The sequence below is a fragment of the Emydura macquarii genome, unplaced genomic scaffold, assembly GCF_026122565.2.
Source record: "Emydura macquarii macquarii isolate MOO-44397 ecotype Brisbane River unplaced genomic scaffold, CSIRO-AGI_Emac_v2 contig_3220, whole genome shotgun sequence".
Classification (NCBI taxonomy): domain Eukaryota; kingdom Metazoa; phylum Chordata; order Testudines; family Chelidae; genus Emydura; species Emydura macquarii.
In genome coordinates this window covers 8,987,069-9,014,086 of record NW_027133357.1, presented here as the reverse complement: position 1 = coordinate 9,014,086, position 27,018 = coordinate 8,987,069, and the positions used below count along the sequence as shown (strand labels likewise).

General features: G+C 47.7%; 2 protein-coding genes across 2 annotated transcripts in view; both read left to right on the top strand.

Annotated features, from left to right (window-relative positions):
* The window catches only part of PIK3C2B (phosphatidylinositol-4-phosphate 3-kinase catalytic subunit type 2 beta), a 69,077-nt gene extending 57,112 nt beyond the window's left edge, over positions 1 to 11,965 (top strand). Inside the window, exons 21-33 of the mRNA XM_067531869.1 lie at positions 398 to 490; positions 1,318 to 1,447; positions 2,790 to 2,926; positions 3,647 to 3,816; positions 4,190 to 4,346; positions 5,005 to 5,114; positions 5,403 to 5,604; positions 6,197 to 6,321; positions 6,760 to 6,877; positions 7,367 to 7,448; positions 7,774 to 7,880; positions 7,990 to 8,118; positions 8,710 to 11,965. Of these exons, the coding sequence (XP_067387970.1) occupies positions 398 to 490; positions 1,318 to 1,447; positions 2,790 to 2,926; positions 3,647 to 3,816; positions 4,190 to 4,346; positions 5,005 to 5,114; positions 5,403 to 5,604; positions 6,197 to 6,321; positions 6,760 to 6,877; positions 7,367 to 7,448; positions 7,774 to 7,880; positions 7,990 to 8,118; positions 8,710 to 8,898 (1,749 nt within the window). The 3' untranslated portion in view covers positions 8,899 to 11,965. The remainder of the gene's footprint in view (positions 1 to 397; positions 491 to 1,317; positions 1,448 to 2,789; positions 2,927 to 3,646; positions 3,817 to 4,189; positions 4,347 to 5,004; positions 5,115 to 5,402; positions 5,605 to 6,196; positions 6,322 to 6,759; positions 6,878 to 7,366; positions 7,449 to 7,773; positions 7,881 to 7,989; positions 8,119 to 8,709) is intronic.
* Positions 11,966 to 16,123: 4,158 nt separating this feature from the next.
* Positions 16,124 to 26,472, top strand: PPP1R15B (protein phosphatase 1 regulatory subunit 15B). Its single transcript, XM_067531533.1, has 2 exons — positions 16,124 to 17,930; positions 24,566 to 26,472. The coding sequence occupies exons 1-2, from the start codon at positions 16,347 to 16,349 to the stop codon at positions 24,776 to 24,778; spliced, it is 1,797 nt and encodes a 598-aa protein (XP_067387634.1). The 5' UTR covers positions 16,124 to 16,346; the 3' UTR covers positions 24,779 to 26,472.
* Positions 26,473 to 27,018: the final 546 nt, after the last annotated feature.

Genomic DNA, 27,018 nt, shown 5'->3' with positions numbered 1-27,018 from the left:
CCTGGGTGTGATGCGTCCAGCTCTCTACCTCCCCTGAGCGGCAGTGCCCGTCTTGCTGACCCTCGCCGTAGCTGTGGGGACATGAGTCGATGGCCTCCCAGGGCCTTGCAGGAGATAGGCAGAGAGGAGCCTGGTGACTGGCTAGTGCGTAATTCCCCTGGCCCACATGTTGGGCTTGGTGGCTCTGCACATCCCTAATAGCCAGGGCCCCGAGCTGTTGATACCTGCAGGGGGCAAGTTGATGCTGCTGTCCTACTGACAGGGAACTGGCCAGACAGAGACTGCGTCCCCTGGCAGACTGAACTCCTGGCCCTAGAAAGCTCAGGCGTGCAGGGATGTTCATATCCCCAGGAACCTCTGGTTCTTCCTGACAGTCTCCTTCCCTCCCTGGCGGCAGGACTGCTCCTATTTCAACTCCAACGCCGTCCCCCTGAAGCTCTCCTTCCAGAACGTCGACGCCCTCGGGGAGAACATCCGCGTTATCTTCAAGGTGAGTCCTGCTGCTGCTGCTGCTTATCGGGGTGGCTCTGTGCCTGCCCCTCTGGCACAGGCAGTGTTGATCCAGCAGCCATCGCTGAGGCTTCTGGTTCCAAGTAGGGAGCAGTTCATTGCAGGGTATTAGCCGATAGGACGCTTCCCCCTCTTTCCCTGCTCCCGTCCCTGCAGCAGCTGTGAGCCCAGGTCTCTGAGCTGTGATGGGAACCAGCTCCACTGCAGACTTTGGCTGCACGACAGACCTAATTCCCCTAGAAATGCTCTCACTAAATAGCGAGGTGGGGGAGACCCTCTGGATGCCACCAACAGAAGGCACTTGAGTCCAGTTTTCCACCCACGAAGGCCCTGCCACAGAAGACAAAGGTTTAAAAAGCTGATTGGATCATGTAGTCCATGGGCAGCGTTGTTCCCTACTATCTATACCCCGAGATGGGTGCTCAGTCCAGCTCTCAGTGTCCCAGGTGATGGGCTCCCACCCCTTCCCTATTCCACAGTCTAGACCACACCGCTAGCACCTTTCCCCTGATGTTCACTCTCTCCAGGCTCCCGCAGGATTGCATCTGTCTCCTAAAAAAGTGAGCCTCCCTTTTAGCCCCAGGCACATTGTGGAAGCGACTGGTCCTGCATTCCATGCATCTTGGGGTTTGTGAAAGCTGTGCTGGGCAGGGGCAGAGGTGGCAGTTCTCCCTTTAAATCTGCCCTCCTTGTGAGGGCGTGTGAGATCCGCCCTGGAGAGTGAGCCCCAGAGAGGGAACAGAGAATTCTTGGCTTCATGGAAGCACCCCAGTTTTGACCATGCTCTTTCCCTCTTGTGGCTGCCAGTGCGGAGACGACCTCCGGCAGGACATGCTGACGCTGCAGATGATCCGGATTATGAATAAGATCTGGGTGCAGGAAGGGCTGGACATGCGCATGGTCATCTTCCGCTGTTTCTCCACTGGCCGTGGCCGGGGTAAGTCAGAGCCCAGATGTGACTGTCTCCCGCTTTCCTCCCGAGAGTTCTCTCCGGGCGCTGCCGCTCCTCTGGGGCTGTGATGCTCTGGGCGTGAGAAGACTCTAGGGAATTCAGTGGCTGCAGAACCAGGATGAACCACGCGTGAACCCAGCGACTGTCCCTTTGGGTATATCTAGGCTACAGTATGGATGTGGGCTCGGACACATGTTTAAGCCCAAACCCCCTTTTGGGAGGAAGGTTAGGCAAGTGCTTGGTGAGGAGCTTTCTGGATGTGGTATCGGCTGACTGCTGTAAGGGTGTCCCTCAACGCCCGCGGAGCAGCTGTAGCTGGAGATCTCCAGCACAGGCTTGTGTCAGTTAGCAGGGGCACCGAAGATGATCGCTCTGGCTCCTGGACCTGTTACTGTGTGTGCCCCGAGGCCGCCCACAAGGCAGGGTGGCTGCACAGATGGCTCGCTGCCCATCAGTAGTCAAAGCCTATGGGATGGTATTTAACTCCACCTAGAAACCCAGAGTCCTGGCGCATCGATGCCTGCATGTCTCTCGCCTACTGAGACTATCACAGCAGCCACTGACCACAGCCAAGGTCCTTGGCCTCCTGGGAGGGGGGGACTCAAGGATTCATGACCCTGCATCTCCAAGCAGGCTCTAAACATCCCATCCCCCTGAGAACGCCACAGGGATGGACTCTCACTGCCACTGTGCCATGGGAGCTGGTAGATTTACCCTGGGCTTTCCACAGGAATGACCTCCCCAGGCCCTCCACCATCCTCAACCCTTTCTTTGCTGCATCCTGCTGCAACCTTGGCCATTCCGGGCCATTTACCAGGAACTGGGTAATACCAGACTTGAGCTCTTGCCCAAGGACCATGAGCAGGGTAAATTTGGCATAAGGGTGCAGGACCCCACTCGCCTCCTGTATTTCTCCCCACCAGTTAAATCCATAGGGGTGGACCTTGCCAAGGGCTGTCCTGCCTTTCCCGAATCTTCCCTATCCCTGTGAGCTGCATTACATTTCTGCCTCCAGAGGGAGATGCCGCCAAAGACACTCATGGCCTGACTTCCGGAGGCTGATTCTGGCCAGGGCAGCAGCAGATGTTAAGCCCTTGTGAAAATCTGGCCCCAGATGTCTTAGGTCAGGCTCTCAAATTGAGGCATGCAAATCGGTGACCGCTGGCCCCAAATACTGACCTCTCAGGGAGCTGCTGAGACCTTGGTGACCCAAATGGGGGTCTCTCTGCACTGTCCAGGGAGGGGAAAGGGTTTGGAGGGACAGAACGAGTGATTCTGGAACGGAGATTCTGGTTGCTGAGCCTATACCGGCTGCCCCCGCTTCCAGGCATGGTGGAGATGATCCCCAACGCAGAGACGCTGCGCAAGATCCAGGTGGAGCATGGGGTGACGGGATCGTTCAAGGATCGCCCCCTGGCAGACTGGCTGCAGAAACACAACCCCAAGGAGGACGAGTATGAGAAGGTAGCGCAGTGGGAGTGCAGCGGGGTGACTTTGGAATGGAAAGGGGGTCATGCAAACCCCTCGACGGGGAAGGGAGCAGGGATCAGAGGGAGACAAATAGCCTCTGCAGCTTGGGGTGATGGACCAACGAATGCGCCAACCGACATGCTTGACTTCTTGTAAGCCCTCCCCCTAAACAAAAGCCAACAGATGCACCGCGAGCCTGGCTCGGCCATGCACTCGGCTTTGATTACGTGAACTGGATCTGGGTCTTTTGCATAAACCAAGCCAACCAGGTGCACGTGTGCTCCTGGATGATGGCTGCGTCTAAGGACAAGCTGGACAAACACCTGTCAGGGATGATCTAGATCTAGATACACTTGGTCCTGCCTCAGTGCAAGGGGCTGGACTAGATGACCTCTTGAGGTTCCTTCCAGCCCTGCATTTCCGTGATTCTGTAACCACAGATTTGTTTGTGTAGGACCTACAGTGAGAGTATAAGGGTTTTTTTTAATGGTTTGTTATTTAAAACAAGTTCCTGGTGAAAGGGAGGGGGTTGAGTAACATTAAGTGCCCCCCTCTGCCCCATGGACCAACCTTGCTCCTGAGAGTGAGGGACTAAATATTCCCACGCTCTCCCCCTCCTCTCGTTACCTTTTTGAAGTCTGTCTGTCTGTCTCGCTTTTTTTTTCTTCCTCACTCTCCTCCGCACCTGCTCTAACCCCCCTCTCCGTCTCCCAGGCAGTGGAGAACTTCATCTACTCGTGCGCTGGCTGCTGTGTGGCCACCTACGTGCTGGGGATCTGCGACCGGCACAATGACAACATCATGCTCAAAACCACCGGCCACATGTTCCACATCGACTTCGGCAGGTTCCTGGGCCATGCCCAGATGTTTGGCAACATCAAGAGGTGGGTGTCATCCGCAGATGCCTGGCAGAGGGGTGGGATTGCACCCTCGCTCTTGGCTTTGCCTGCTGTCCACGGACACTACGCTCCCCTAGAACTGCTCGCTGGAGCAGAGCTTAGCCCTGGCTCCTATCTTCTCCCTGCGGCTGTTGTGCTGGGGGCGGCCATGTTTCTGAGACCACACGGCTGCAGTTCGTACAGTGGGCACAGGGCTTTGGAAGGTCTCCTGTGCTGCTGTCAGGGAACCTGGCTGTTTCCACCGGGGTCAGGGTGTGTTGGATGGAGGCAGGACAGATGGGAGTGGCTGTCTGTTCCATGTCCCATGGCAGATCCCTGTGCTGACCTGGGGGAGTGTGTGTCTCTTTCCCTGGTGCAGGGACCGGGCCCCGTTTGTCTTCACCTCGGACATGGCCTACGTCATTAATGGTGGCGACAAGCCTTCCAGCCGCTTCCATGACTTTGTGGACCTCTGCTGCCAGGCGTACAACCTGATCCGCAAGCACACCCACCTCTTCCTCAACCTGCTGGGCCTGGTGAGAACACGAGGGGGCTGCCCCGATCCAGGCCTTGCTCTCACTGGGCCTCGTTACTCTAGGATCTCGAAAGAGCAGGCCACCCTCCACGCCCAGGCCTCCTTTTCGTATCCTCTGCTGTGGCAAGGGAGCGACCAAGTCTTGAGATGCCTCCCCCCGGCCCCCTGGTGCTGGGAAATTCCCTTCCCCCTCTGAGTCTGCAGCCCCCCTCTTGGCCCCTCTGGTTCTGCCCCCTCCGCCCCGGGCTCTAGTGTCCCAGCGTACAGCGCTGTGAAAGCAACGTGCTCCACTCTTGAGGGGAGGTGTGTGCTTAGTGTCACACGAGCACCCCTCTGGCCATCTGAAGTGCAGCAATGAGTGCCTGAACACGCGGTGCTCAGCCAGTTGACCTGGCCCACGTGGGTGACTCGGATCCAGGCGGACACGCCCCGCGCTGGGCTGGGCTCCCTAGGTACATCTCATGACTGTGTTGAGAGAAGAACGTCCCCTTCCCTCTCCGCTGGTGGAGTCTTCAGTGGGGATGCTGGGCCGGCCATCCTGCCCCGCCCGTGGGCCACATTTAGCATAGAGGCCCCAGGATCGGCTGTTCCATCTCTCTGTCCCTGCTCCTTCCCCACCCCTGGGCTCCTGGCACTGATCGGGCTGCCCTGCTCCTCAGATGCTGTCCTGTGGTATCCCGGAGCTCTCTGACCTCGAGGACCTCAAGTATGTCTACGACGCCCTGCGGCCGCAGGACTCCGAGGCTGACGCCACCACCTATTTCACCAGGTAAAAGGGTGCGGGTGGCAGTGGGCAACAGATGGGGAAAAGGGACGCCCCTCGGTCACCAGGGAGAGAAGGAAGGGGCAGCCGAGGCGCTGGAGATCCAGGGCCTTCAGTAGCTGTGCACCTCACCCCTAGGAAGGGGTCCAGGCTGTTTTGTGTCCCAGCAGCCCAGGCTGAGAGGCCCTTGGGCGCTGCGGAGAGTTTAGGGACAGAGGGCGCTATGAACATCAGCTGCCCTTGGCCCAGGGCGGAGGCCCGTTTCCCACTGAGACACCGCCCTCCTCACTGCAGGTTGATCGAGTCCAGCCTGGGCAGCGTGGCCACCAAGCTCAACTTCTTCATCCACAACCTGGCGCAGATGAAGTTCACGGGCTCAGACACCCGGCCAGGGCTCTCCTTCGCTCCCCGTGTGCACACGCTCAAGACATCCGGCCGGATCCGCGACGTCTTCCTCTGCCGCCACGAGAAGGTCTTCAACCCCAGCAAGGGCTATGTGAGTGCTGCAGCCCTGCTTCTGCTGGACGGATGCCGGGGGAGATCAGAGAGCTGGGAGAGGGATTCTCTGCTGGGGGGTGGGTTTGGAGGAAAGCCCGGTCTCCTGCCCCTGGGACTTCGCTGAATGGCAGAGACACAAACCAAGTTAAGGCTGCTGCAGCATTTTCCTGGTTCTGGTCTCACTAGGATTATTTATGGGGGACAAACCCAGTTCTCTGGTGGAAGGGAAATGTGGGACCCATCACTGTCTGGTTGTTCTCCCACGGTCTGGAGAAATCTTTCATGATTTGATTAGAACCCAGTGCTCTCCACTTACCCTTCCACGAGGTCTTCAGAGATTACTTTAATTTTTGCCTCCCTTCAGACATGTTCCTGAAAACTTTCCCCAGCCTTTAACTGGGTCTGAAGTGATGCCAAAAGAAGCCGTTTAATCTCTGATTTCCAAACGTCTTGCATTTCAGTGCATGCACTCGGGGTCTGATTCGGAGCTAGCACAGTCATCAGTTGGGCTCCTCCCAATCTATGCTGGTGTAAGTTAGACCAGAATCAGGCGCACACACGGTAACAGGCTTTGCCTCCCTGTCTTGCAGACATACATCGTGAAGGTGCAGCGGGAGACCCCCTGCGAGGTCACCTACATCCAGCGTACCTTTGAGGAGTTCCAGGAGCTGCATAACAAGCTACGCCTCATCTTCCCCTCCTCCCACCTACCCAGGTAGCTTTGCTGCCCCTCCTTTTTTCCTCAGCATTGCTTCTTATCCCACCCCCAGAGAAAAGGGGCTGGTGACTCTGCAGCTGGTTTAGGACTACCTTCACTGCTGGGCCAGTGCCTACTGGGAGGGGACGTACCTCCCTCATTTGCTTTTCCTGGACCCAGACAACACCCACCTTTGATTCTCCTGCTCCTGGGAGACACCTGTCAGGATCTAGCTATCCTTGGCTCTAGGGGGCACCTATCCTGCCAGGACTCCCTGCCCACCCATCCTCCAGTTTCCCCTGGGCAGCACCTGTCCAAACTGGCCTGGACAGCCCTCTAGATTTGCTTAGGGGCACAGCTGCTTCCCTGGTGCATTCTGCTGCTCTCGACTGAGGACTTGCTAACCTCTCTCTGTCTCTCTCTCTGTCTCTCTCCTGCACACACACAACTGCTCAGTTTCCCCAGTAGGTTTGTGATCGGCCGGTCACGGGGCGAGGCAGTGGCCGAGAGGAGGAAAGAGGAGCTGAATGGCTACATCTGGCATCTGATCCACTCCGCCCCTGAGGTGGCTGAGGTAAGATTCTCTTCTCAGCTCTTCTCAGTCCACGAGGCGGACAAGATCTAGAATACAGAGCTTTACAGATAAGTTCTGGGAGGGAGTGTTATCTAGTGAGTATAGCAAGTGACTAAGGGACAGGATTCCTGGGTTCTTTTCCAGACTGTGTTAGTGAGAAGTGAGCAAGCCATGTCTCTGTGCCTCAGTTTCCCCATCTGTAAAATGGGGACAGGAACATTGACTTTGATCCCAGGGGGTGGCGGGGTTTGTAAGTCTAAATTGAATTCCAGTTTGTCAAGTTCTTTGAAGATCAAAAACGCCATCAAAGTGGTGAGTTGTTTTTCTGGCTTGGGAATCTTGAGGCTGGAAGGGGCTGTATTAATAATTGATGGTGGTGTTACATATCTTGCTTTGAAGAGTTTGTGGCATGCTTATGAATGGAGAAAAGAGAACCTATTAGGTCTGTTGTGCGATAAAAGCCAGACTTGTGCTATTCTTGCTTTGCAGTGTGATCTTGTGTATACGTTCTTCCACCCCCTCCCGCGGGATGAGAAGGCTGCCGGCACCAGTCCAGCTCCAAAGCCCACAGGTATCACTATTCATTGTATATGGTCTATCTAGCCTGGAATGGTGGCCACAGTCGAGTGTGCAAAGGGAAGGTGTAACACTCCCACACAATGTCTCTTTGTTGCGCTGTACTAAACCACAGCAGTAGATTCCTTCCTGACCCCAATTAATGGAGCAGGAGAATGAGAGTCGAAGTAGTGGTTACACAAGGGAAAAATAGCCTCTCTGGGGAATTCCACTGAAGTTCTTTTATACTTGGTCTCTGAGCTATGCTGGCCCCTGTAGCTCACCCCCTGTGCGTGCTGGGAGGCTACTGCTTGCCATCTCTCTCCTTTGCCTTTTTCCAGATGCCACGTGGTCTCGGCCCATCGGGAAGGTGGGAGGGGAGGTGAAGCTCTCCATCTCCTACAAGAACAACAAGCTTTTCATCATGGTGATGCACATCCGAGGCCTGGTAGGTGCCCTTGTATCCCAGCAGCCGCTGTGGCCAATGTGCAGGCTTTGTCTCTGTGTCCGGGTGCCGTGTAAATGAGTGGGGTTTGTTTGGTCTCTCCCTCTTGTAGCAGCCTCTCCAGGATGGGAATGACCCCGACCCTTACGTCAAGATCTATCTCTTGCCCGACCCCCAGAAAACCACCAAGAGAAAAACCAAAGTGGCTCGGAAAACCTGCAACCCTACTTACAATGAAATGGTACTGTCAAATCCCCTTTAACCCCCAGGCTGGACATAGTGGTGTAGGTGTAGTGGTGGCCTTTGACCTGATAGGCTTAGTAAGGGCTTGAGTGGTCCAGTGGCTATAGCAGGGGACTGGGCGGCAGGGCTGACCTGAAGCCTATCGGGCTGGCGGAAAGAGCATTCCACTGTGACGGGGCTTGGTTCGATCTTGGGCCAGCTCAGTGAATCTTTAGCATCTTTCCAAGATGGGGGGTGGAATCCAGAGCCCGTCACGACTAGGGCACAGGCTGGATGGCTTGGGTCAGGCGAGACCAAACATCGCTGCTGTCACAGGATGGTTCAGCAACTTGTCAGATGAGCTGGTGTTTCAGACCAGTTTCCAGGGAAAAGGGCCCATCTCCTATCTGGCCCTCTCAGCAGAGAATGGGATCACGGAGACTGAGTTATGCTCTCCTTTGTAGCTGTCCTCCCCTCAGAGCAGGATTGAGGCACATGGATGGGGCAGCAGTAGGGAAGCCTCAGTTCCATAACAGGGAGCTTCCTTCTCCAGGCTGCCAAGTCACCATGTTCTCACCAGTAAGGGCCTTCCTCGTTCTATGTCTTGCAGCTGGTCTACGATGGGATTCCCAAAGGAGACCTTCAGCAGCGGGAGCTGCGCCTGAGCGTCCTGAGCGAAGAGGGCTTCTGGGAGAACATCCTTCTCGGGGAGGTCTGCATTAAACTCCGGGACCTGGACCTGACCCGAGAGAAGATGGGCTGGTTTGAGCTGGGCTCCAGGAGCCAAGGGACCATGTGAGGAGAGCGAAAGTGGCAGCAGTGTCTTTGGAACCACGCTGGCCTCGCAGCGCTAGCGCTAGTCCATGGGAATGGGTGCGAGTCCCAGGAGTTCTATCCTGGATCCTGATGGATTTTGTTTTTCTGCAAGTGGGAGCTAGAGACACGCTCTCTCTGCAGATGGTGGTCCTTTTTTTTGTTTTTTTCCTTGTAGAGACTGGGAACTCAGCGTCATAATAGGAAATCCTATTGTGACTTGAAAAGGCTGCAGTAGATTTTTTAAAATTTTTTTTTTAAAGTTTACCTTGTGTCAAGGGAGCAACAGTGAGGAGGGGCGGGATATCGGGAACACTTTTTTTTTTTCTTTGAGATTTTTATTTTTAAAAAATAATGAAAAGTAGTTTGTGTCCAGATGGGACATAAGGCCTTGATGAGAAGAGACCTGCGGGTCGGGAGGGAGGTGGGATACATCGTCAATAAGGTTCTTATTGGACTTTCCCTAGGGAGTTTGTTGTAAAAGAATGTATCTATCCATTGGAATTTCTGGGAGGGGGGGAACTTACGGGCCACAAGCAGCGGATAAGCCCTCTTTGTCTCTGGGTTAGGAGGTGGGGTGCTAGGATCCAAGCTACCTCCTCTGTCCATCTCAGAGAATTTGCTTCCAAAGGAGAGCTGTATAATTTTCTACACGTGGAGAGTCTTCTGTTCTGGATTCCTGCCAGAAGGCATGCAAGTCTGTGACCTGTGCTCCTGGGGAATGACCGTCAGGGTCGAGTCTCTCCCCTTCCCCTTGAGAAAACTCCAACAGTATTCACATGGATCCCACTCTCCCCTCCCCCAGGCCCTTGACTCTGGCCTTGTGGTGGTGCTGGGTATTCAGGAGCACAACTTTTACCATACTTCACTGGCCATGTTTTTCTTTCTCCCCTGCTCACTGGATTGAATTGGTCCAAGAGAGAAGCAGCAGCAAAGACTATGCGAGGGGCCGGGATGGGATAAGCCTTAGGAGTAGAGGCAGTCACATCTTGGAAGCGGGAGATGATCTTATCCCTCTTTCAGGTGTCTTCTGGAAATTGCTCCTTGCTTGAGATTCCACATGAAGGAGCTGGTGAGTTGGAGCTGCAACCCCATTGTACCAAATGGGGTGGGGCTTGTGCAATGCCATTCTGCCCCTTTGGGCAGGGAGGGGCGGGGCTTGCTGACTGACCAGCTAAAATGACGCTGGAATTGAGCACCGAGGCCATTTCTACTGGCACACCGGGTAGGGTACGTGGGGGAGAAGGAGCCACCAGTGCTCATGTAATAAGCGGAGGGGCTATGCTTTTCCTCTTGTCAGCCTTTCAGGGGAGAGAAACGTTTGCGGAAGATACGATCTTTTGTTTGTTTTGTTACATTCAAATTGCATGTGTCTGTGTAGAGGGGGAAGAAAATACCCACTTCTTAATCTCTTTTGGTTTTTAAACCGTTGGTTCCCATTTTAAAAATGATTTGAAAGGATGCCCGTTTCCACTTGGTGTCACAGAGGGGAAAGCAGGCTAGAGGGCTCCGTCCACAGTGCAGGCAGGATGGTGGTGTTGCCATAAAGTGCAGAGTTCAAGAGATCAGGTACCCCCCACCCCAAGAAGCAATCTTCCTCCCTTGTCCCCTCTTCCCTCCTCCCACCCCTCTCCCAGGCATCCATGGTGCTTTGTTTACAGTGAGAACTCGGTAAACAGACTAAACGTTTCTCAGGATCGAGAATATGAACTTTATATTAAAAGTTTTAAATATCGTATCTAGTAGGAGAATGGGTTTAAATAAGCTGTGGGTGAGGAAAGGATTTTCCCCTCCATGCCATGCTATCCACTAGTTGCAGGTGTATCTGAGGGTGGCATCTCCCAGGTGGGTTTGGCAGAGGTGCATTAAGGAGAGGTCCTCGAACTTAGCCAGGTTGCCTGTTTCCTGCAGTCAACTCTTTTGCTCACCAGCTGTGTCAGGCTGCCCTTAGGGCTGCTCAAGAGGCACCTTTCAGAGACCTGTATCTCCCTCAGTTGTAAAACAGTGGCATTAAAATCAAAGGAAATGCAATGAAAGAACGTGTGGTGTCCTGAATCCCCTGAGCCAGTGTCACAAGAATGGCCCTGCCGGTTGGGCTGAAATCTCGGCATGCCAGAATCAAACCAGGGCGGTTGCTACTCTGTGAAAGTGGTTGTGCTGCACCAGCCTAGCTAACTGCAGGTAGACACCATAGACCTCTGTGTTTCTGGGACACACTTGAGACTGGGAATGAGATATGGAGCCTTTTACTTCTATGACATCAACTCCCGACCAGGTCAGTGGTGAGTGAAACTAGATACGGACTGATGGCTACATACTCTCTCTAGGAGGGAGATGTTCCCCCATTGCAAAACCAGCATTGCTGTTGGCCCTCTTGCTTGCAATCTCAGCAGAAAGGCCAAGGCCTGGTTAGGTCCTGGATAGTGAAATCCCCTTGCCATCACTCTACATCAGAATTGAGGCACACTGATGAGGCTTGGGGAGGGAATCTTGCCCTGTGGCTGTTTGTTCAATTAAAAAGAGAGGACTCCAGTCCTCTTAGCTGTCAAACCAGTCCTCACCAGCTAAATCAAAATGTAAAAAGGTGTCTGAAGAAACCATATTAAAGGAGAGAAAATGAAAACCCTAACCTAGGGCATGGAGCAGAGAAAAGAAGAGTAAAAAGCTCTCATCTACAGCTGGTAGTTAGCGTGCAGTATACATTCCCTATGCAGGGTGCTGGGTGGAGCATGGAAAAGCCAGCACAGAGATCACTGCTTACTCTTCGGGTTTTATTATACGATGTTGTTGCTATAGCAGCACAAGGTCCACATTACAAACATTTGTAGTTCTTAAACTACCGCCTGTAATTAAAACTGCCAAGGTGCTGCATCAGTTCTAGTTACAGCATGTTCCCATAAACGCCTGGCACATGACTGGTATGCCTGGAATGCAAAGGAACCTTTAGCTCTTACTATGACACCAGTCCAGGCTGTAATGTAGCTGCTTTACAAAGGCTGGAGGTGAGGATGGTTGTTCCTTAGATTGGGCTTGCAGGAGTCTGAACTGCAAGATACTCTAACCGCTTTAATCCTTTGAGGAAAGTGAGAAGTTCAAGGCCTGAAGCCCTACTTCCACACCAACTATTCATCCTCCTAAACCTTCATTTGTCTGATAGTCTACTCTGGAAAAATCCAGTCTGGAAAAAAACAGGTTTAAATGAATCCTGCACCTCAGGCTGAGTCTAAGGCCTGGTCGGGTTATTTCAGTGCTTGAGCAGAGAGTGCTACTGGCAGAGCACAACACTGTGGAATATGAAACTTTCATGCAAGGATCTGAAAGAAGCTGAGCAAATAAACTATTATGCTAACATTGTGTTCTTTCATTGGGTCTCCTTTTCTCCCTGCCCAGCTAAAAAACTTGGTTAATGATGTTCTCTGGCTCATGTATTGCTAAATGCTGGCTTTTGTGTGACTTGAATGCCTCACCCTTGGTAAATGAATATTTTGAAGGGTGGACTTTCTTAATTACCAGTTACAATGTTAATGAACACACTGCTCAACATTAACAGCTCCCTCCACTACAGCTGACACGAGGATTATTAATGCTCTGGATGGTCACCCTAGTATTTGGTAATAAGGAAACTAATTGGCTTTTTCCTGTCCCCCTGTACTTTTCGTGTCCGTGAGTGTTGGACCTTTCAATATAACTGACTGGTTATTTGGTTTGCTCACTAACAAAAATTAAACATGTCATCCCAGTGAGTATGACTTTTGTAGGAGAAAAATATATTAATATATATTTTACTGCCTATGTTACATGAGGATGAACAAAGAGACTATTCTTTCCATAAGAGTAGCAGGGAAGTCTCTCCACTAGCAAAGGTACCTAACGTTCAGTTGCAGTTGTGACAACTTGCTGTCCTCGAAAATGCACCAGAAGTTTAAGAGGAAGAGCTAAAAATAACTAACTTGCAGCACCTTTCACCCATGGAACTACAGCTACTTTGTAAGCCTTCAGTAAATATCATCCTTTGGTTTATAAACAGGGAAACTGAGGTGCAGAGTTTAAGGCCTACATTTTCAAAAGTAGTCACTCAGTTTGGTACTTTTAATTTCTAGGTGCTTAAAGTGAGACATCTTCAGCCTGATTTTCAGCTAAAGTCAGTGGGAGCTGCACACGTTTGGTACCTCCGAAAATCATTTGACCACCTAAAATTAGCAGGCTTTATTGATACTGATATTGAACCTTAGTGGATTGTGCAAGAACATACAGTGGTGGTGAATAGAACCCAATGCTCCTAATCTCTGGTTTCCTGTTCTAACTAGTGGTCTTGGGGCTAGGGAGAGCTAGCCAGCTGAGGGTCCCTAGGCACATCACTTAACTGCTGCATGCCTCAGATTCCCCATGTGTAAAATGGGAATAATAATATTGATGTCCTTTGTAAAACACTTTGAGATCTACTGCTAAAACATGGTAGATAACAGCAGGACGTTATTACTATTATTATTAATCCACATTCATCCTTAAGTCTCTGATTATCATTTGCAGTTTCTACTCCGTATCTTTTCATGTGAAAAAGATGTCCATGAACCTAGGCAGTTCCAAACTTCCCATTTCTTCTTCAAGCTCAGAGACTTTTCTGAATGTCACTGTCTTTCTTTCTATTAAACATTTACCCTTTTACATCTGCAATTTCTGCCTGTTGGAACCAAGTCTCCTGCTGACTCATTGATCAGTTTATCCTTTGTATACAATATTACCTGGTTTGCATCAGACAGCCTATTCCAGTCTTAGTATGCCTACGGTAGACCAAATAAATGAGCTGCAGTGAAGTTATCTGCTCCTTTCCCAGATTTCTCCACTTTTACCTTTAAGCAGCTATGTCCCAAAAGGGGGACTGAGTGGCATGGACCTCTGACAACTTGGTCACTCATCCCCATGGCCTTGGTGAATGTGCCCTTTGATAATATGGTTACCAGCCTTTTATCACTGTTTGCAGAGCAGCTTCACCCTGTACCAGCTGATAACAGTACTTGCCGTAGGTCACATGATGCTTTTTCCCAACATTTTCTGTTTCGTTTCATAGTTGCTCTGTGCCTTTTATCCATGTCCACAAATAAAGGAATCAATAGATTTAAAATTAAAAGGACTAAATTAATACAGCCAGGCCAAACTGCAGCACGTGGGTTTAAGTGGGAGGTTCTGATAAGTTTAGGAGAAGCTGCAGACACTAAGATACAAATGAAGTGGCCAGGACAGTAGAAGGGTGCGTAACTAGAAGTGGGATAAAATTAAAAGGAAAAATTAAGATGATTGTTAGAAATAATGGCCTGACTGGCTGTGGGACAAACTCACCCAGGAAGTAGGAGACAAACATCTAAATCGAGAGTCCGGAATGTACTGCAGGGCACAGTGTAGCTTTGACCCCATTGCAATCAAACAGGGGAGTAGGGCTGAGTCTTTTCCTCCAGATTCTCTGTTTACCAGTCTTTTCTGCACTAGAGCAATGTTTTCCAGAATGTGTAGCTGCCCCTCCATGAAAGCCAGGATGCTGTTAAATGTAGGAAAGGTATCCACCACCTCTTATCAATGTTTTGCCCCACAGCCAATGCTGTGCCCGTATCCTCTAAGGCAGAGCTGCTGTAACATACTAGCTGATCCCTACTGCAGCTGGGGCTTTGCCAGACATCTAGCAGGGTGGCAGAGGTGGGGAAATGGATGAAGTATGAAATCTAACTCTGCTACTATTCCAGACTAAAATGAGCATGTCCTCCCACGGTAACTGGTGGAGAAGCCCCTGCAGTACAGGGGTAAGCCAATGGGGTAGCTGGCAGCATGGAGGTCAGGGAAGAACCTCAGGATAGCAAGGGCCCTGGAAATCTGGGGAATATAGGAGGTGCATATAGGAAGACCCTGCCTAGATCTGCAGCTACCCGCAGCCCCCACTTCAGGCTGCAGGAGAAGTGACCCTAGCACCTGCTGTTGGAGCCTGCAGTTGGGGATGGGATGTGGAGTGACAGGCCCTGCTTTTTCAGGGGGCTTCCCAGAAGCACAGGGAACCCCAGCCCAGTGGGACACAGACCTGCCTAGAAGCCAAGCTGGGCTGCGAGGGGGAGGGAAGCAGTGGTCAGTGCATTGCCCATGGCAGTGCCTCAGGGCAGCAAGGGTGTTCTGTGGAGCCCGGGAGAGCCGCAGCCTGGAGCTACACCTATTCTGCCTGCCCACATCTGAAGGCTCTTCCCCAGCCTAAGGGGAGAAGCTACTGAGCCCAGAGCTCACGCAAATCAGGGGAGCCAGAAGGGGACAGCAAGCAGAGAGCCCTGGACAGTGCCCACTGCTCCTCCCAGGTGTCTAGGGAGCTAGCGGACACGGCCCAGAGGAACTCCGCCTGGACGCTTGAGCCAAGGGAAGAGTGGAAATAGGCCTCCCTGGTCACAGAGCACCTTCCTGTCCAGCATCCTCCTCCCGGGATAATAAACGGCCACGCTAGCCATCGCCAGGAGGAGGTTGTGTGGCTTTGTGGGGCCCTGGCTAGGCTGTGCATAGACCAGGTGGTGCAGGGAGAGGTGAGCTGCTAAGCCCTGAGGAAAGGGTTCTGCAGGAGGGAGAAGGGGCTGCATCCTGGTGCATCAAGGTAGACATGCGCCAGGGTCTCCATCTTGCCACAGAAATGGCAGGTGTTAGGGAGAGGGGCTGAACAGGCCAGGTACACGCCCCTGCTCAGGGAGCAGCAGCTAACTAATGTCCCCTATGGCACATGAGAGCTGGCATTTGCAGACCACCCGCCCACGGGCACAATAGAGAGAGGAAATCTAGGGAGTGATGAGGGGTGCAGTTCTAAAAGGGTGGCCAGAGGGGGCGCTGCCGTGCAACAGGTGACGAGCGGCGGCTGGATAGCGCATGCGCACTCCCCTTCTTTCCCCCCTCCCCCTCCTATGGCTGATGCAATCCTCTAGCAGCCGCGGGCGGTGCCTCGAGCTGGCAGCTGCTGGGGTGGGCGGGTGTTGTAATCTACCGGGAAACCAATCACAGGCTGGGGCGAATGACGCAGTTACCCGGACGTCGGGGGACGGCCCCGCCCACTCCTCCCGCTGAGTCAGTAACCTGTCAGGTCAGTGGGAGTTGGCCGCGGGCGCGCGCTTCGTATCACGCGCAGCGCAGTGTGGGTCTCGCGCCGGGAGGGGCGGTTTAACCGTCGCTCTCGCGGCCTCGCCGTCGCCATTTTGTTCTTCTCGCCGCTTCGGGTAGAGCGGCTGGCCGAGCCGCCCTGGACTCTATGGTGCTGTCGCCGGTCTGAGGCGACTGGGAGGCCCGCTGCGTGATGGAGCCCTGCCCGAGAGGAGGCCGCTGCGCCGCTAGAAGATCCCGAGCTTCCGCAGTCAGCCGCTGGATCGCGGCGCCGGAGAAGAGGCCGGGCCGCGGGGAGCGCTGAGGAGCCCTCGAGCCGCTCTTATGGAGCCGAGAACGCGGGAGCCGGCGGGCTCCGGGCTCGGCCAGGCGGGCTCCTGGTTGGGGCTCGCCTGGCTCAAGCTCGGCCCCTGCACCCCGGCTCCTGCAGTCGCGGCCCAGCCCCAGCTGAACGCTCCTTTCTCCTGGCTGCGGCTTGTCTCGCAGCTGCTTTCCCCGCTGCCCGGCCTTCTCCAGCGGCTGCTGCCCGGCCAGGGGCTGAGCAGCGCCCTGTGCCCCGCGGCGGAGGAGCTCCCCGCCGGGGGAGCCCAGGCTGGACCCCTGCTGCTGCTGTCCGAATCCACCGCCTCGCTGAGCTGGGCCGAGGGGGAGCTGCGCTGGCCGGACGGCGCCCCGGACCGGGGGCGGAAGAATAGCCTGGAGCCCACCCAGCCGCTGTGGGGAGCTGCGCTGGTGCGGACAGACCTGGCCCCCCTCAGCGCCCGGCACGTGGATTTGGTTTCTTATATGCTGGGCCCCAGCGGCAGTCTGGGGTCCGGCTACGGCCAAGTCTTCTGCACCGACAAGAGCCACCTGCCACAGCCCCTGAGCGCTGAGCTCCCCGGCGGTGGCTGGCGGGGACCCCCGTCACGGGAGGGGCTGCCGGAAATCCAGCACCTCCGCAACAAGCGCTTGGAGTTTCTCCAGCAGCAGCGGCAGCTGGCAAGCAAGGGCCTGACCGTGCCTGAGCCTGACCACGGCTACCACAGCCTGGAGGAGGAGCAACAGCAGCACAGGGGCAACAGCCAGGAGGATGGAAAGCAGCCCGGTGATGCCTCGGAGTTGAGAAGCCCTGAGGAGCTGCCTGAGCACAGCATAGTGAGGGAGGGGGGAGAGAGACCCCCGGAACAGGAAGTGTGGAGTCCCGAGAAGGGGGCAACTGAGGGAGAGACCCTCCAGGAAGAGGATGAGGATTCTGATCTAGAGCAAGACTTGCCAGTGTCATCCAGGCCTGCCTGTGCTAACAAACTGATAGACTACATTATCAGAGGTGCTTCTAGTGAAGAGGAAAGCTCAGAGGGTGAGGAAGACTGGGATGGGGATGATGATGATGGGTTTGATAGCGAGGGGCCCCTCTCAGATTCAGACTCTTCTAGCCAGGATGGTGAGAGCCTGTACCTCTGGAACTCTTTCTGCAGTTTGGATCCTTACAACCCTCAGAACTTTACAGCTGCCATACAGACTGCTGTTAATAATTCAGAGACCGTTCTGTCTGGTGAGTCAGATGTAGAGGAGGATTCTTCATGGGCCGAAAGCCTTCCTGGCTCTCCTGCCCTCAGTTGTGGAGAAGATGACGAATGGGAGTGTGATAGTGCAGATGAGGAAGATAACTTGAAACTTTGGAACTCATTCTGTAACTCAGATGATCCCTATAATACTTTCAATTTCAAGGCACCATTTCAAACTGCAGAAAAGAAAGGGAAGCATGACTTAAAAGGAGCATCAGGGCTGGGTTTGGTCAGCTCTCAGTGCAATCTCTTATTCGCATGTCAGGTGCAGCTGCTGGAGAACCATAATTGTGGGGTCAAAGACATCGTGCAGCATGGCATGCTTTCTGGAGAGAAACATAAAAATACAAAGAGAAAAAAGGTATATTTCTATTAGTTCATGTGCTTATAATGTACTGGTATTGTGATAGTGCTTAGGGACCTCACTCAGGATCAGGGCTCCATTGTCTAGGACACTATGTGAACACATAAGGAGAAATACTGGCCCTTTGAAGTCCATGGTGGCATGACTTTTACCCATAGCAAGAGATGGTCCCTCCCCCAACAAGCTTAGAAGCTAATTGTTAATTTAACATTTGAGTGTACATCACATTTTTGATATAATGGTGAACAATCATGGGTTGGTATGATGTGATTTAACGAAGTTTTGTTTCTGTAATCCTGAGTTCTAGAATTTACCTTTCATATTAAAGCAGGGTTTCCCTGCCTTTATGTATTGTGTACTATATTTTTTTTGTTTGACAGCATCTGGAAGCAGTTAAGGATTTAGTAAGGATTCTTTGTTTTTAAACTTACAATAATATTTTGTTAAGGAAACATACAAATATTTGTATTTGTCAGGCCCATATTTGCATGTTATAACTTACCCAGAAATGATATCTTTTCAGATTGTAGCCAAGTAACTATAAACCAGTTTGCATAATAACATATAGTCACTTTAATTGCACTTGTAATGCAGCAGAAGGAAACTCTTCAGTACTATAGGATCTTAACACTTGGTAACAGAAGTCAAGACTTAATTCTTACAGAAAGTTTCAAAACCATCTGAATCTCTTAAAAGTGCGTTGTAACACTTTTATTGAGTTTAAATGGCAATGGAAACTATTCTTATTCAATTTAACTATTCTGTTATAGTAATCCAAGGAATTGGTTAATATTTTAACACTATAGTTCTAAATACAAATAGATAAGTAATGGAGATCTGTGTGTGTATTCACTTTGGTTTTGCTATCAAATCTCTGAAGAGTTGGCTTGCTGGAATGATGTATCTTGTATACCACAATTTAGTTAAATAGCTGTCTAAAAAGCTAACCATTTATTTTAGTCTACTGTAAGTTGAGTCCTTTTGAGCATACTGTAAGACAGTATCTAATTGTGCAAACCCTTACATGACTAAGGGTTTGCAGGAATGAGTTTCAACATACTGTGGGGTAACAGCTTATCAAAATAGTTGGAACAAGTAAAATCTATTTTTGTAGTGTCATAGTGTATAGCCATTTAGTGATTATTTTAAGGGCCTGGCTTGGGGTTTCTGTGAATAGGGTCCTGCAGCTCTCTGAATAGGCTACTTTCCACATCTTTCACCTGCCATTCCAAATACCTTTTCTGCTGGACAAGATTTGCTAACGTTATGATTTTCAGTAGTTTGCCATCCTTTTCCTTATAGAAAAAAGGACAACATTTCCCTTTGGGGTACCCTTCTGAGGTTTGACAAGCAAGAACTACATCTCCAATCTTCTCTCCCTCCCTATCTTATAATGGTAATGTTTTTAACTTTTGCTAGGTAAGGGAGTGGCATTCTGTACTTCCTGACACACCTAGCATCAAGTGCTACTGCTTGACTGTCTGGTTTATTTTAGTTTATTTTTAACATCTCTACTTTAAATATTTGTTTTAGAAATTATATTTCTATTGTTGGGGGAGAGAAACCCAAGAATAGCAGAATTTTTGCAACAGCAAACTTGCTGGGAGGCAAGGTGGATTGAGTTAAATCAAGGCGATTTAAATCACCAAGAGAAAATAATTGATTTAAATGAAGTTTCCCACTGATACTACTTCACATATTTCTTAAACAGTGGTGCATGTTAGTTTACAACTCAATACAGCATTTTACAACATCTAGGAGTGTATACTTTGTGTCATTTTTTAGATAACTTGTTTTTTATTACTTTAGGAAATAGTACATAATACTCATTACCCTTGTCAAGCTGCAGCAGTACATTAGGAATGGTAAGAACTAAATCACACACACAAACACAATAGCACTTATATTTTATTTTAAATGTTACATAAATGTTTCACATTTGCAGTTTCAGCAGTCTCCTGAGTTGCTGGCTGATGGGTGTCCTTAAGCTTTTTTTTTTTATTTTTCAAATTTTATGAACTATAACAGTTAAGTCATCACAACACTAAACATACGCTGTCCTTAAAACTTCTACAACTAGCTCTCATCTTCCCCATTCCCACTGTCATTTTTATTAATAGACTGAAACAGAAATATAATGTTTCCTGCTTTTTCAACTCCCAGTTGATTTCTTAGCTCTGAGTGAATAATACCAAATGATGAAAATATTCTCTCTGTCTGCAGAGGGAAGGTACTGCTGTGAAAAGTTGGCTTAGCAGCTGAAGGAACTCTGTTTCAAGGTGCTTGGCTAATGATTTCCACCAATTCAGGGGAGTGACTTTGTTCAAAACATTATCAGTAAATATGTACTGTTTAAATGGTTCCGGCTCCAGCTCTTAAATTTATTATGACTGGCATAACTGAGAAGTGATTTTTGAGATGTCCGGCATCTACCTTTATATCTGGGGTCGAGAATGTTCACAAAAAAATGAGGTGGAGTTAGTGCTTGATCCATTCACTTTTAAATAAGCAATTTAGTATTGATGATTTTAAAAAAAGCAAAAAAAATCAGATTTTTTTTAAATTTTTTTTTTTTTTTAAATTGATTTTTATCCACCCTGCTGGGAGGTGAGAGCCTGAGATTGGTAGTTTTCTGTGGATGCTATTGACTCAATCCCTTCCTGTTATTGGGATGGACTGTATCAGAGAGGGCTGTTCTATATACCTATGCTTTTAGGCTCAAAGTTAGCTTTTACGTCAGTGGTTCTCAACCTGCAGGCTGCTTGCGGCCCAATCAGCACACAGCTGCAGCCCATATGACATGCTCAGGGCCATACAGGCAGTATATATATTGTGTGGATGTGGCCCACCTAACACACACATTGCTGCATATGTGCCTCACAATGATAAATAAGTTGTGAACCATTGCTTTATATGATCATGGAAATTTAACCTTTCAGTTATTTAGCAGAAAGTAGCTCAGTCTTTATCCCCTACTAGCACATTTTTAAAGATGTTCAGGACCTATAGGACCTAACTGCTGTCTAATCAGATTGAGTCCTATTTTTTTAAGACTAGAGCTGCCTAGATCAACCTTCACACTTTCTGAGCCATAGATCAAAGGTGAATTTGAAAGAGCCTCTAATGGTATATCTACACTGGAATAAAAGACCCAAGGCAGGGCTGTAACTGGCCCCAGTCAGGTGACTCTGGCTTATGGGACTCATTGCCATGTAGACTTTCAGGCTCAGGCTGGAGCCTGGGGTTTGGGACCTCTGCCATCTTGGGGTTCTGAAATTCTGTCTCCAGTCTGTCTGAACACTTACACAACAATTTTACAGTCCTGCGGCATGAGCCTGAGTCAGCTGAACTGGGCCAGCCACTGGTGTTTAACTGCTGAGTAGAGGTACCCCAAGTGCCTTCAGGGAGGTTCATATGTGTACGTCATTAGGTCTATAGTAGGATTTCACTGTAAAATCCCACTTTATCATTTTAAACTCTTTGATTTTACATGTAGCTACATTTATAAATATTTAGCTGAGTTGCAGCAGCAAATTAAGATTAAAAACTTGAAATGCAAATTTAACTCTGAATAGCTTTTATCCGTTTTGTGGAAACAGTGAGGGCATGAGAGACTGAAAAAAGATACTAGAAAGTGACTTTCATTTTAGAAGCAACCATTTTGTGTGAAGAGCACTTCATGTAGTGCTGAAAGTGTAGATTACGCTTTATAAGGGACAGTGTGTCAGACAAAGATCAGAATCCGCCACCTGTGGAGTTTAAAAAGCATGCATGTATACTACATAGCACATATATGCATACAAAGTGGCTAGTAGAAATTGCAGCTGGAATGTTTTTGTACAATAGCAACTTTTAAGTTTAACTCTAGTGTAGTTATGTATGAAATAACTCCAAAGAGTTATTTTCTGGTCTTGGATTATACTTTATTTTTATGGCTTGGTATAGACATTCTGAATAGCCACTTGCTGCATTCATAGCAAGGTTCATATACTTTTTTATCTTCAGGATCTTGCAGCATGTCAGATGTGGGCTTTTTAAAAAAATTTATTGGCCTGCATGAAACTTGAATTTTTAGGACCACCTTATGTATTTCACTTGTTTGCAGTGGTAATTTATATAAAGTAATTTCCAAACAATTTTCAAGCCCTTTGTGTAATTCTTCCTAGTACCACTGTGAATGAACAATGATCTGTATGCAATATCTAGCTTGATATTACAAACCTGATTAATTGTACCCAAGAGGTTGTTGTAGACTGATGTAAAAGGGATGAAATTAGGCCACAAAGGGCAGGCTGATGTAACTATCCAGTTTATTTGAAAGCAGATATTTAATTAGGTAGGATTGATCTATTACACAAAGATTGCTTAAAAGTGACAAAGGGTTTTAAAAGATTGTGTTCGTTTTCCTGTTGAATTATTCAATGTGATTTGCACAATATAGTCTTGCTAAGATGAATGACCAAGAGCACAATGTTGTATTTTAAAGTTTTAAAAGCTTGAAGACCTCTTTTCAATTTATAGGGGAACAAGGTATCTGTTAACACACTATGTTGAATTAATATTAAGGCCCTGACTTCCTGTGGTAAATTAAAGCTAAAACTGAGTTTCTGGACTAGTTTTAATACTATGATGACACTTTTGGATCAGTCCTTGTGTGATCCTTTTGACAAATAGCCCAGTTGGTCACTACATTGAGCACTGGCAGTAAGATAAAGCTTCTAAGTGCATCACGGGTATGGGGTGGGTGGCTGGGGTAATTGAACCTCCTGGAAGTTTTCGATAGAGTAGTCTTGAGGGAGTGTTAGAACTAAGGCTTGTGAACACTGTTGATTTCAACCTTTTGCACCACTGGAGTGGCTGTACCAGAGTAAATGCTTAGTGTAGACTGGATAAGTTGCAGCCTGCACAAGTGTGATTTACTCCTGTTTCGAGCAGGGTAAGCTTCTCTAGTGCATATAGCCTCTTTACCTGTTTGCATTGGTATAACTCCCTAGTGTAGCTATGCTGGTGGCTGCCACTAATGACTGTTCCTGGTACAAAGTATATAATTTTAAGAGGTGCAAAAAATTATTTTAAGCAGTTTTCTGTATTTACATTTCTCTAACCTGCAGTTGGCAAAAAGATAGATGACTGAGGTTTTAAATAAAGTTCTTCTTGGCTGAGTGGCTAGCTTTTTTTTTTTTTTTAAAGCAAATGTATACAGTTTAAGTTGAACTTCCCCTATAAAATGTTATGGAAATTCTAACAATTGCCACATTGCCACCACTCTTTTGGTTTTATCTGAATACAGCATTCATTTGCACTGGAAATGCCTTTTGTCTAGAAGTTGGCACCAAAGGTTGTGCCTTTTGGTTAAGTTATGGAAGCTCTTTTCTTCCTGAAGGATCCCTTAGTAGCTCTGGCAGTCAGTTGGAGAAGAGATGCAAAGAACAGCTTCTCATGAGACTGTTTTGCAAAATATAAGGGCTTGTCTACACTTACAGTGCTTCAATGGCACAGCTGCAATGCCTAGTGAAGATGCTATTTATGCCAATGGGAGGTTGTCCCATTGGCATAGGTACTCCATATACCTGAGAGGAGAGAGCTTTCTCATCAACATAGTACTGTCTACACTGAGAGTAGGGAGTATGGATTTTCCAAACCCAAGGGACGTAGTTATACCGACATAAGTCTATAGTGTAGACCGGGGCCAAAAGTGTTCTCAAGAAACTGGAATTAACACTCCTGTTAAGACCATTGCTATAGGATCTTTAATGACAAGTAGTCAGGGCTTCAGTTTTAAATTGCATCTGAAAGACTGATCCTTGCAAAACCAAGAAGTACATAATTAGATCCTGTATGTCGTTTAAAGTACAGTATGACTTAAACTTTAGCCTATTAATAACATAAGATCAGAAGGATAATACAGTTAAATCCTTAAAATAGCAGTAGGCTAGGTGATGTACTAGTATTGTGATTCCAAACATTTTGTTTGAATCTTAAGTATAATGAAAATGTCACATAACCAGTACTGGAAGGGATACTGCCTGTGTTTAGTTTTTGTCAGAGGTTTGCTTGAACCTTTTGAGATCTGTTTATTTGCTGCAGAATGAAGCTTAGGGTTGTGATATATTTGAAAATACCATTGCTGTAGTTTCATATCTCTGTACATGATATTTAAATATACATGCGGAATTTACTCTAAGTCCTAAATAATTGATTTGCGTTGTCAGCCATGAATGCCACTTCATTCAATTTAAAAAACTGTAGGACATCCTCTTCCCCACACTGATGTAGGGATTCTTGTTTACACTTCAGTACCCATAGTCTATTCAGAATAATGTGCAACTTAAGTAAACATCAAGAACTAAGTTCTCTTCTTTTTATATGTTTAAAGATAAACTAGAATACATCCATTTAAAAACAGACATGTTACAGCCTTGTGTTGTCGTAGTCAAACATTAGCACAAAGATGCATGCTGCACAAGCCATTTCACATTGAATTATGTTTTCATTTGGTTTTTTGGAACAGTTCTTAATTTAAGAGCTGTCATGGCAAAATATTTTATGTAAACAGTAACTGCAAATACTAATTAAGATCACTTTGTGTAAATGATTGTCCAGTGCTTTAATAAATATTTTGTCTCTTATAGGTAACATTCCTTGAGGAAGTTACTGAGTATTACGTGAGCAGCGAGGAAGATCGGAAAGGACCCTGGGAAGAACTTGCACGGGATGGATGTAGGTTCCAGAAACGAATTCAAGAAACGGAAGAGGCTATTGGATACTGCTTAACAATAGAACATAGACAGAGGATATTTAATAGACTCCAGGAAACATGGTGCAAAATGCTTGATGTTTTCTAGCACCCTAAAGATTTGCTAGCCCTGTTATCTTACTGTTCAATAATAAACACACTCAGGAACATCTTGACATGTTTCTTCCTCTTAAAATCAAAAGTGGCTGCTGCCTATATAGTTCTATAATAGGGAGCTAGGCATAACTTTAATCTGCTTCCAGATTTAATCTTCAACCAATAAATATACCTAATTGTGTCCAGATTTGGCATGGAAACAAAAAAATCTCTTGTTCACTTGAATAATAAGGGTGGTGTAATTGTACTGTTCTCAAAGCAGTTTTTATCTTAACTGTTTAGGTAAAATCCAGTACATAAATGCCTTTGTCTGCCATAGGTAGCAGAAGGGTGACTATTAAGTTTGAATTTTGCACTTTTTAAAAAACAAGAGTCAAAAATATTTATAGGGTTCATAACCCAATGATTACAGTTCTGATTTAAAGTTTGTATAGGTAGTTGCAGCAGTTCAGTTGTCTTTTTTCCAACTCCTGTAAAACAAATTTGGTATTTTGCTTGCTAATTGTATTACAGTTAACAGTGCTGTATCTTTCCCCTCAAGAATTTAGTTTTCCTTATAAAGTTATTTCTTTGTTACATAACACCTTCTATAATGTATGTATTTAAATATTTTGAACTAAAACATTGGATTTCAGGAGAGCTGAAAAAACTACCAGTGCCTTTGTTCTTGCATTTTCTAAGTGTAAAATCCTTGCCTGGTACTTATCAAAGCTAGTTGTGCACTAGGCCCATGTTCTTTCATAATCCTGGAAAGTTGTGTTACCCTGATCAGTATATGCTATCTGTAGTACATGTACTGATGTTGAAGATGACAGCCTAGACTTGCATCATGGACAAACAACTGCTGGTTATGCTTCAGTTTTCCCTGTGATAGCTTGTGGCACTTGAGTGTATTTTGTACCTGTAACCAACTCATCAAGCTCTAAAGCTACACCCCAGTATGTACTTTCTTTACAGAAAAGCAGTATTAATACCACTATGCCTCAGCACTTTCACTTTAACATTACATACATGGAAGCTGACAGTTGAGATGTCTCCAGTTGAAGAAAAATGCATTCTTTAGTTGCATTCTAAGTTTACAGTTTCAACCAGTAGCTATTTACTGTCTTAAACTTGTAGTAATATCTGAATTTGCTGGCAAAGCTGAAGTGTATTGAACTCCCAATCCAAGGAGGTTGCTGTGTGTAGACCAAACTTCAAATACCAGATTATTAAAAAAAAAGTCTTTGCATAAAACAGACTACCACAGTAACTGGTATGTGGTTCTTTTAGTTTATTCTGCTTCGATGTACAGTTGCTATACAGCTGGATCAGCAAAACTTGTAGTCTGAGTGATGTGTAACTCTAATTGTTGCAACGGAAAGCTGTGTACAAGCTAATACATAAAGACTTTAGCTTAGGTGATTGGCATTCATTTCATCATGACCTTGTGGATTTCACAAGGCCTTCGAGGTTTACAGTCTCATCATGTAATCTGTCTTGTCTCTTATAGGTAACTTTCTATTGTAATTTTCTTGATCTGCAATTTCATAAATGCCTCCTGACTATTATAAATCTGTTGCCTCAAATACATCTGTCTTTGTAGTACAGAGAAATCTTTATTTAAATGAAGTTGAATATCGCTCAAAAGGACAGTAATTAAGATATACTGTCTTCATGTAAAATTAAAGGTCTACTTTTATTGTGGAGCTTGTCTGATTCAACTTGAACAGCTGTAAAATTGGCTATATGAAAATCAAACACTAACCTTGTTTTGTTTTTTTCCTAATCCCTATTGAGCTAACATTTATTGGATTGGATTGTCTTTTCCTACAAATTGGCTTGAATTAGTGTGTACTAGTGAAATCCTTTTGAATCCTTTTATTTTTTTGGTAGAATTTGAATGGCATTTCAGCTTCTAGCAGTTAAACAAATGCTCTCAGGTCAAATTTGAACCCAGCATTGGGTTATGTAAAAACTTACAAAACACAAAGCTACTAGAACTTCTTCCATGATTTAAAAAAAAAAACAACCTCAAATGGTGGCTACTCTTTTTTTTTTAATTCTCTACAGTGCTTGCAAGCCAAACAATGTGATGGTGAGGGGAAGGATGGTCTTGTGATTAAAGCATATGAGATCCAGTTCTTTTCCCAGCTCTGCCAGTCAGTTTGTTTCTCCGTTGGTTTCCCTGTAAAATTGAGAGTGCTTACCTACCTCACAAGAATTGTGAGGTTTTAATTCATTAGTATTTGT

Coding starts and splice junctions, on each gene's coding strand:
- PPP1R15B (XM_067531533.1), top strand. CDS start 16,347: ATGGAGCCGAGAACGCGGGAGCCGGCGGGCTCCGGGCTCGGCCAGGCG. Junction 17,931..24,565: donor AAAATACAAAGAGAAAAAAG/GTATATTTCTAT, acceptor TGTCTCTTATAG/GTAACATTCCTTGAGGAAGT.